Source organism: Odontomachus brunneus, unplaced genomic scaffold (assembly GCF_010583005.1).
Source record: "Odontomachus brunneus isolate Ranch 3 - 2012 unplaced genomic scaffold, Obru_v1 Obru_scaffold_082, whole genome shotgun sequence".
NCBI lineage: Eukaryota > Metazoa > Arthropoda > Insecta > Hymenoptera > Formicidae > Odontomachus > Odontomachus brunneus.
In genome coordinates this window covers 419,989-430,683 of record NW_022639532.1, presented here as the reverse complement: position 1 = coordinate 430,683, position 10,695 = coordinate 419,989, and the positions used below count along the sequence as shown (strand labels likewise).

The following is a 10,695-nucleotide window of genomic DNA, read 5'->3' as shown; positions in this document are numbered from 1 at the left end:
AAGGGGGCGCGTGAGACTGCAAGACGATAGGGAGAGAGAAAGAGAGAGAGAGAGAGAGAGAGAGAGAGAGAGAGAGAGAGAGAGAAGGTGAAGGAGAGGGGAACGAAGGAGAATGGAAACGGGAGTGAGTGGGAAAGAGAGCGAAAGAGAGAGAGACAGAGAGAGATACACGATGAGAACGCGTCTAAAAATAATGTCTCGACGTTACATGAATAATGCCCGAATGCGGAAGTCGTTAAATGGTCGATACATCATTCCGACGTCGTTTTCTTCCACGGTCGCGTGTGTACACGCGTATACATTATTACGCGTTGTTATATACGCCGTCTATGGCCGTTCTGACGTTTCGTCGAAATTCAAATGAAGCGAGAGGATGAAAGGGGATCGGAATGTTGCTGGAAAAGCTGAAGTGACGTTTGAGTGGCTTCGAAGAATTCAGCGGGTATTCGAAATATACAGCGAAATATACGCGATCTTGGCGCCTGTCGATCCTCCGTCAACGATCTCGCGAATTGAATTGGCGAACAGAAATAAAAAACAAAAAAGAAAAAGAGGAAGAAAGAAGGAAAGAGGCAGGAAAGAGAGAAGAAAAAAAAAGAGGAAGGAAACAAACGCGTCCGGTGAAATTCTCGCCAGAGAGAGACGCGAATACGAAATTTTCCGCGGGAGGGGGGAGGGAGAAAAGTCGATATCGACCCACACCGTGTGTGGGTTATCGTGTGCGGAGTATACGTGTCGCACGCGCGAGTCTGCAAAAAGCTTCTAAAAATTCACATCGATTCCGCGGTCGTCGAACCGCACCGCGGCGGCGGCGGTGGCGGCGGCGGATCCTTACCTGCGGCTGATACGCGTGCATGGGATCGTGCTGCTGATGATGCTGCTGTTGCTGCGGCTGTTGCTGATGCGAATGGGGGTGGATCGCCGGGATGTCGAAGTCCTCGTCGCCGAAGCTCGGCGTGTGAAACGTCTGGAAGCAGAAAGAGAAGTCACACATAGACACACGTCCGGAGACGGGGATCCGCGGCTTTGTCGCGTCGAAGGAGGAATAATGAAGAGAAGCAAAAACGTATACATCCCTCTCCCCCGCGCTCACGTCGGAATATCGCATTGTCGCGACGACTTTTCCTCGTTAGCGAGTTATCGTTAGCGAGCGAGAAGAAGCTTTTCCTCCTTATACGGCGTCTCTCCGCGTGCAGGATCGGCTCCGAGAGCAGCGCGAAGAAACGACCGGAGGAGCAAAGGGCCTCGCGAGGATGAGGGCGGGAGGAGAGGTAGGACGTGAAGGTAGAATCAAAGAATCAACCTTCCACCGTCCCTCGGCGGGATGATAGATAGCGTTATATTGTTCGGAATCCTTTTAGCAATTTATTCCCCTTCACAAAAGGGAAGGAAAATAAATTTGCCGCGGCGCTACGGCGGTAGGGGGAATAAAAGTTTCGAAATTGGATTTAATAGCGTCAGGAATTTCCCTTTGAAGAAACACGGCTGCCTATCGATCGCCAGTGTTGTGCTCCACCTCTTCTCTATCTCTCCGCTTCTCCTCCCTCTCTCCCTTCCTCCCCCGCCCTCTCTCTCCTCACTCTATTTTATTTTCCCGTTATTAAAGCATCGCACTCAAAACGACTAGCGACAGAAAGCTAGTTCGAAATCGGAATCCGAGTAACTGCGTGCCGCGCGTGATCGCGCGACACGATACACGCAAAGAGAGAAAGAGAGAGAGAGAAAGAGAGACACGTGTGGGGTCAGGTGGCGTTGCGCGTAAACCAGATTTATACGTGCCATTAATCGTTTTATTACGCCCAATTCCGCGGATCGTTTATCGCAAAATCCATTTTACGTTTACGCGCTCGTGACATCGTTACTCGATACTCGGTGGTGGACATTACGATCTAATTTCGTGCGTGCGCATCGCGGAGCACCACCCGCCGCCGCCGCCGCCGCCGCCGCCGCCGCCACCGTCGCGACGGCGGCGGCGAGCGCAACGGAGTGCAGCAACGCTGCGCCCGGAAGCCTTTCCCGAAGGATCGCTACTTCCGCGCTTTTTCTCCACTTTTCGGCGAAATTCAAGCGCTCGTCCGCATACTTGAACTCACTTAAACCAACGACAGCGTCGCGCGGTACGTCATTTTTCACAACGGGGCGCTCTTCCTTCAGCCCGTCGCGGGCCGATATTAAATTCGCGAATCGCGTCGAATCGCAGGTAAATGGAGAGACAGAAAAGGGGCGCGGGGGGGATGAGGAGATGGAAAGATAGAGGCGGTGTGGGTGAAGCAGGAGAAAGGCGAGCGAACGACGAAGAAATATCGTTCTTCCTCCAGTCGTCGTCGTTTTCCTTCCCCTCCCCCTTCCTCCTTCTCCTCCTCCCCAGTCGTAGTTGTCGTTTTTCTTTTCCTCACTGTGAACTAAACTCGTTCCGCCATCTCGTTAAAACTTGCGCGCGACTCTCGCAACTTGGTTCTTCTTCCTGAAGAAATATTATTTAGATGGTTTCCTGGTTACGCAACCAACCACCCGTTCGTCGCTCCCGTCCCCGTTACGACCCTCTCCTCTCCTCTCCCTCGTTCGCCCAACTTCGATTTTCCGCTCTCTCACGTATACAAATTACATATTATTTCAATACGAACGCCGCCGCCGTCGTCGTCGCGCGGTAAACTTTTTCTTTCGCGCGGCCGATACGCAATTTTCAAGTGAAGAACGAGTTGGTGACGGAGCAACGTCGGGCATCGGGATACGAAATTAAGAACGTTCGCTTCGAGAAGGTGTCACTTGGAAAATTGACGGTTGCCAGCGCAGTCGTCCGCAGTCGTTGCAACTATAATGCTGACAATATAACTCGGATATTTCCTATATCCAAGTACTACTCACTCGGGCATATACAGGGTGTCTCAAACCTCCACGGTGACCCTTTGTGAGAATGTGGAACGAATTGAGGTGGGCAAGAAAGTCCTGTGCCGATTTTGCGATATTCGCAATAATAGTTGAGATATTAATTAAAAAAATTGGTGAATGATCACGCGCGATATGGTAGATGAGCTGCAATGGTCGCCGTCCGCCGTTGTATACTTAAGCCAAACTGAACAAAAAAGTTCTCTACCATTTTGCAAATGACCACACAGATTTTTAAATATTAAAGAAAATTGTTACATATATGATTGTTACATATATGATACCATAATGCACCAATTTTTTTTAATTATTATCATTTAAAAATTTATGTGGTTCTTCACAAAATGGTAGAGGACTTTTTCAGTTCAGTTTGACTTAATGTATAAATATTCAACGGCACTTGCGAGTACTTACGAACACTTACGAGTATACAATGCATTCGTTGATTATTTATTGTCAAAAAATCTATAACTCGGGAATGTCAATTATTTCATGTATTCGTTAAATTTCACTTCAGCCGCAAGTCGTGCAGAAGACGTGTATGGACGTAAAACAAAAAGTAGCCTTCTCTTCCGCGTGAAATCTTCGAGTTAATATATTCGACTCATAAGGGAGATCGGGGTTAGATGTCTCACATTTCACAGAGTTTCACAGTTACAATTTCTCAGACAACTAACTCTTATGACTGACTGTACAAACGAGCCTTCTTTTATGTCGATTCTCGCCTATTAACCCTATATTTTATTTTATAATAATGAAAATATAAACATACAATAACGTGCACATTTTGTCCCGATACCGGATTCACTTGCGTATAAAGAGTAAGAAGACCACATATAAAGTACGTATCCTGATTAGCAGTTTCGGGATCTCCGCGAAAGGTCTCCAGCCGGCCCTTAATTATGAGCCAACTTTAGCTCGTCCGCCCATGTGCTTGATTTCAATCATTTTATGAATGAAGATTGCTTTTATTACTCGATATACTTGCCAGAAACTTCATTTAAGTTAATAACACGTCGCTTAACTTTATTCATTCACGATGAAGAATGTTAATGCAAAATTTCTTAAGGGGCACGAAAACTTACTTCGCTACTAAATTAGTTCTTTTCTATTGTTTGACTGTAATATTATTCCGACTTTAATGAAACTCAGGGAAAAGTGTCTTAAAAGAACCATTTCGTGCCCCTCAAGATAAGAACCAACAGAAGGCACATCAGCAACATATCCTTGGGATCATCTAGAGCCTGTCTGCCTTACCCGAATGGGACATCAGGATATTTGAGTGAACCCGTAAGGCCGGGAATAGCCGAAATTGACGGTACTGGTTGCAACATTGTGGCAGAGCGAGCGTTTTAGAAAGCGATTCAGAAGAGACGGACAAAGAGACAAGCCGCGAAGGAGGAAGAAAACCTGTGTGTCTCGATACCGACCCGGGAGAGTTGCTGTGCATAATTAATGAAGGCGACGCGGAGAAAGTGCGAGCAAGGGGACGAACGTAGCGCGACATTAGCGGCTAAGAATAGAGGAAAGGATAGACGCGTGGCGGGCAAAAGTTAGATCTAAAGTTAGATCAAATCTCGACGTGGTCCAGAGGGATGATGGTGCAGCGTGTGAATAAAAGATCTTGGAGCATAGTGAAAAAACATGTTGCGTTATTACGCCGATATTTCATATAGGTTGATCACCGACGGGTTCGTCAGGACGTTGCGTGAGGATCGGACGAGTCGTCCCTCGTGAAGGGACCACTCGGGGAAGACGTCCAACGGCCCGACGATGATCGCCGGGGACGCGCGGCGGAACGAGGGAGAACGCGAAAACGGAAATTGGATCAACTTTTTGCGAGAGACAGAGAGAGAGAGAGATGGAGGAAGAATGGAGGGAGGGAGGAGAAGGAGGAAGGTCCTCTAAGTGTAAGGACGCCGTAAAGAAGCTCGACTCGCAATAATACCGTTCCGTGTACAGCTTCCGTAACGACACGGCGAGACGTGGGGAACACGAGCGAATTGCCGGAACTTTCGTCGGGTTAATCTGCCTCATCGATCCGTCTGTAACAACGGCGAGATACAGCCGCGTCCCCTCTCCGCCCCTCTGCCCTCCTCTCCGCCCCCGCCGTACGCACGGTCGCGTAATACCCTCCTGACGATGCATAATTAATCGCGGCGCGATTCTACGAAATGGAACATTTATAACGCAGGTGTGTGCATAGAGGCGAGCCGCGCGGGTCTCTTCGACACACTCGCGCACTGCCGCGCACAACGTTAAGAAAAAAATGTTCGATATTCGTGACCATAATCGCACGCGAGAAATAATTACTATAAATTATAGTCGAGAAAAACATTTGCAATCTTGCAGTCACAGCAAAAATGACCTAGATACGAGAAATTAGCTAAGATGGATAAATGACTAGCAAACACCGCGCGACGCCGCATACGTTTTGCATTTAATCAATACAGATAACAGAATTTCTAGCTGAACGTTGCGAAATATTTGCGAAAACAAGAAAGTCTCTCTGCGGCATTCACTCGGATTGAAATCAATAAAACTGCTTATAAAAATTGACTGTGGTAGATAAAAAAAAAATGGCTAACGATGAGAAATAAACGAATGTATAATCTCTCACAGTCACGCTTAAATTCGTTTGCAGATATTGCGAGAATGCTGCTGCTATAAATTCTACATACATCACAGACAATTTTCTAGCAGATACAAAAAACAGCGATAAATCTCAACAGTGTCATTTAATATTCTACCTGAATCAGCAAAACATTTTTTTTTTACGAATAGTCCAATGAGAGAGGTTAACTAGAAATAAATAAAAAACAAGTTTCCTCATTGGAATATCGATTGCATTCCAAACTGTATTGAGGGAAAAAAAGTGTTCAGATCATTTTGAAGCCCAGTGCACAAGGAGAAAAAAATTTGGTTGTCGTATTAACGTCATGTTTGGTTTCGATGAATGAATCAATGCGTTTTGAAGGACACAAAATTTCTATATGTGATTCTTATAATCTAAATTTGGTTCCACGAATAAGAAATTCCGTTTTTTTTTTCAAACAAAACACATTGCTTCGTTGATTACAACCCAACCTCGTGTCGATATAATGAAACTTCTTTCCCCATGTAATAAAAAAAAAATTACGATCTGTGGGGAAAGAGCCCGAAATAACACCCAGAAGTCGCAGCCTTTTATGGAATTCTCTTACATATGGTTTCAATAGGTTTGTTCTGAAACTAGAAAGAAAATACTCTTCACTGAGAGAGAAAGAATATTTAAAAACTAAAAATATTTATTTGATGTGTGATACAAAAATAGATTTACTTAAATCTATATTCTTTTATTTAAACAGAATAAACAATAGTTTTGATAAAAAGTTAAGATTTCGAAAAAATGTATATTTGTTTATCTGAAAAATATTTTACACACACACATATTAATATAAAAAGATATGTTTTTAGTACTCGTCGTGAATAAATATCTTTTATTTCTTAGACATTTTTCTCTCAATGTAAGCACAGCCTTATTCCTCTTCATCGGAAGAAAAATACTCTTTCTATCAAAAGTTTCTCTTAGAATGTGGGATTATAGGAAATAGCGTCTTGAAACTGTAGGTTCTTTTTTTAGGTGCTAGAATATTTTTCTTCTGGTATTAGGAGAATCCTCTTGAGGCCATAACGCAAGAGGATTTCGCTACGGATAAGATTATATTGTTTCGGGTGTTATTCTGGGCATTCTTTCCCTCCAAATGGACTACCTCATAATTTTCTTTCTTTTTTCTTCACATGTGTAAAACAGATTTAGTCTGATAATATGCGAATACGGGAGAAAAAATTGCGTCATGTCACACATACATTACGTTAATATATCTTGAGAGATCGTTGCATCATACACGCTGGTTAGCGAATGTGTTTTCAAATATTGAGAGGTCAAAAAAAAAATGAAAGAGAAGGAGCGGCTCAGAGATTGTGAGATTAATGAAAATTCCGCGGAACGTCACGATCTAATTGTGACCGATTAAAAATTGATTAGTACATTTATAAAGTCGCAAAAATGATGTCATCCAGCGTGCCTCCAAGGCTAACTGGCACAGCTCGAGCTTAGCCTTGGAAGACACATACTATTATTTTCGCCGTTACCGTTTCAGATTGTAATTATTTATTGAATCACTTCGCGGGGTTTAATGTTTCACCTTCCGATAAATCTCCTCCATCGCCTCGAGTGACATTTTTTTCTTTTTTTCCCACAGTTCTCATATTTAATCTCAGTTTAAATATTCGCACGAACAACTGCGACTACTAGCTCTCTCATTGGCCTTCTCCCTCTCTCTTGCGATCTTTGCCAAGGTAAAAGTTACGACGCAGGGGGAAGGCTTCCGGTCGCTCGCGAGGATCTGTCCGATCGAGACTCTAATTAGTCGTGTCAAATCGGCCGAAATAATGGCGCGCGCGGCCGGCGTGACAAGTGGCAAACTTGTCCAATCGGTTTTCGAAATCTGCTATCGATCGACTCGCGGAAATTGGTTCGTTCGTTATCGACCGATTTACGATCGCTAATGCCGCACGGAATCGAAACACGCAGCGTGCTCGGCCGCGCTCGCGCGCGCGCGCGCGTTTATTAAACAATGAAATTATAACCGGCGGTTATTTATCGCAGATTGCCAATTACCGGACGCTTAGATTGGGCCGAGCGAACGCGCGTCCCGCATTCGATCGGACACTCCAACGCCGGAGCAACACAGGCAGTAGCAGCAATAATCGCCACCGCGTGCGTAAGGGTGAGGGAGGCAGGGAGGGGGATGAAGCGCGGGTCTCACCTCGCTCTCATTTTTCAGATTTTCCTTCCATTTCGACGCAACTGTCGATACATGGGATTAACCTATTCCGGACTCGTGAAAAAATGCGCTGGAGCAGCGGATTATTTCGATCGCGTCGTATCGGACTAGCCGGCCCCAGCCTACACCACTTTCTCCCCTCGTCGCCCCCCCCCCTCCCTCCCTCCATCGAGTCGCACGACGACGCGTCGTGTCCGCTTCCTCGTTTGTTTACCGGATTAAACGACGGGGAAAAACGAGAGATCGTACTCGCACACGACGTACACGCGAGTAATGAGAATGGCGGAATTCTTGCCGAGAGTTCTCCGCAGCGTCGACAATGTCTTCGTCGTTGTCGTCGTGCGGACGATCGGACGAGGTCGCGGATGCGAAGCTGCTCTGAACGCTCTCGACGGAAACGCGAAGCCGGGCGATTTGCATTTCAATGAAATTGAAGGCTATTAAATCCGGCATTTCGTAATTGGTCGGCGGAGCAACGTCTCGTCTCTTTTACCTGTCTGTTTTCACCGAGCGAATATTATGGTTTTTGCCGGTTCTTTTCTGTTTCATATGAATTCTTCTCGATTTTACTACGCTTCAGCGGTGTACGCGTGCACGCAAATAGACTGTCAATAAGCTCTGTCTTGCTGTCTTGCATAGCACATTTAGCTGGAAAAACAGCAAACTTTTTTAAAATTCAGTTTCTGAGAGACAGATATTAAAAGTGTGACGTTGATTTTTTTCAAATAAATATAATTATGATTTCCAATGCTACTGATTGAAACTTTTTCAATTGTCGCAAATGTATATCAAAATTTGCTCGCAATGCAGTACGTCATACACAAAAAAAATTTCAGTTGGTGCAACCAAATGGGAACCAACTGAAAATTAGGTGATTAGAAGCGATATCTCTGTTACGGAAATTAATGTCTCTGTTGTCGCAACCGAAAATATTCGTCTGAACATTCAACGATATTAGAACTCGGTTGAGGCAGCTGAAAACAATTGATTACACAAAAACCTCATAAAGGAATTTTTCTGTTCCTGAGTTTTCGTCTGATGCAATCAAAAATTCGATTATACCAACAGAATTGTTTTCTCCGTGTACACTGAGAGAAAAATGTATGATATTTGGAACTATAATGGCATAGTAAAAAGATTACAGTTAGGAATATCTTTTTTATAGTAAATGTCACCATAATGTTTGTAATATTTATAATATAAGCATAGTATAACTGACTCATGTAAAACTTTTACCAAGAATTATAATTATTTGAAATAAAAAACATAGTAAGGTAGCAAATATTAAATAGTAAGAGAAATATTTTATATAGAACTATTTTATATAGTCAATACAATTGGAATATTTGGAAAATATTACATGTAACTATATTCCCAAAACGTGTTTTACTATACATATAGAATAATAAGATGATGACTATAAATGTGTGTTCATTCTGCTATATCTTCGTGTTTAGATGAACTATAAATATATGTTTGAGGCCAAAACGAACTATAAAATATAGTGAGATTATAGTTATTCCAACTATTTTTTTCTCTCAGTGTAGTTACTTCTAGTACATAAACTCATACATTTAGCATATCTAGTTACTAATGTTTAGAATATTTAGAGTATGTAGTATCCTTTATCTTATATTTAGAATATGTGGTAATCTTTTACATGATTCTACTCTTAACATAAGAGAATCCTCTTGGTGCCTATTTTAGAGGAGGATATTCTTTATGTAAGTGAAATTTTCTTGAAAGCAGAATACAATTTTTTCAATGAAAAATATCGATCTATCTTTCAGCTACAAAATTCTAACTTCCCTCCGCTATAAAAGTCTCTCCTTGCATTCCTTACTTCATTTTTTTCGCACGGAACGGATACTCGCGATTTATATAAAACGAAGACTTTGTTCGCCTCGAGATTTCCATTTCGCGTGACACTTCCGTGCATCGAAATCAAGGTGATCCGATTGCGATTCGCACGCGCCGTGAATGATGTATTCGATACGTAATCGATAATCGATGGGTATTCATAACAAGCGAGTGCAAGAAGGGAGGAAAAAACGGGCGGAACGAGGAGAGAGCGATTACTTGGCTTACATTACACGAGGAGTAAGACGTCGTCACGTGGCGGCTGTCAATGGACCGTCGCTCGCGTTTCACTCACCTGGTCGGACATGTTGTAGCCGTCGTGATGATACGATGTTTGATGATGCTGCGGAACGTTCAGGGACAGGTCGAAGTTGTCGTTTCTCTGCAACAGACGGAAACGGGAATTATTTAATCGGCGCGGTAATTAGCGAGAGCGGTCGGTCATTAACGAGTATTACGGGAGGAAATCGGAACAGGTGCGTGCTGAGGTCGCAACGTGCCAAAAAGAAAAAAAAAAGAGGGAGAGAGGGGAGGGCGGATCTCGGATCGCGAGGGATATCGCGGCGTCGAGCTGCCGGAAACCGCTTGCGAATTCGGTGGGCGCGTGCCAATAATCCGATAATTCGGTGTGCCGGCGGCATCGACGCGACGCAGCTACGCGGCGCGGCGCGACGCGAACGACCGTGGGGGGAGGGGGAGGGGGAGGGGGAGGATGGAGGTCCGCGCTCGCGGAATTTGCAGAAAAGCTCAGTCCCGCGCGCGCGCGCGCTCGTAATCAAGATAGTTGCGAGTGAGTTATGTCGACGGGCGATGTTTGACATTTCGTAGTAACGGCAGCGGACGTTAGCGAAGGCGTTAACCACGTTCCTGCCGGAACGGCGGTCACGGAACGGGAGCAATGCGGCGAACATAGCTGGCCGCTCCCTTGGTTTCCGGTCCCGTAGGAATTTCATGTGTGCGTGTCCACGGGCTCTTAAAAGCGGTTTTAAGCGCAGCGATAGAGACGCCGATGGAATCGACGGCTGAGGCTCGAACTCGAAATCGTCACAGCGAGGGAGACAGAGAGAGAGAGAGAGAGAGAGAGAGAGAGAGAGAGAGAGAGAGAGAGAGAGAGAGAGAG

At 44.6% G+C, this 10,695-nt stretch overlaps 1 protein-coding gene across 5 annotated transcripts in view; it reads right to left on the bottom strand.

Moving 5' to 3' along the window:
* LOC116847710 (TOX high mobility group box family member 3-like) overlaps positions 1-10,695 on the bottom strand; it is a 147,189-nt gene that overhangs the window by 10,058 nt on the left and 126,436 nt on the right. For all 5 annotated transcript variants that reach the window (XM_032823000.1, XM_032823001.1, XM_032823002.1 and 2 more), the window contains 2 exons: positions 9,871-9,957; positions 836-967 (listed from right to left, as the gene is read on the bottom strand). In XM_032823000.1, the coding sequence (XP_032678891.1) occupies positions 836-967; positions 9,871-9,957 (219 nt within the window). The remainder of the gene's footprint in view (positions 1-835; positions 968-9,870; positions 9,958-10,695) is intronic.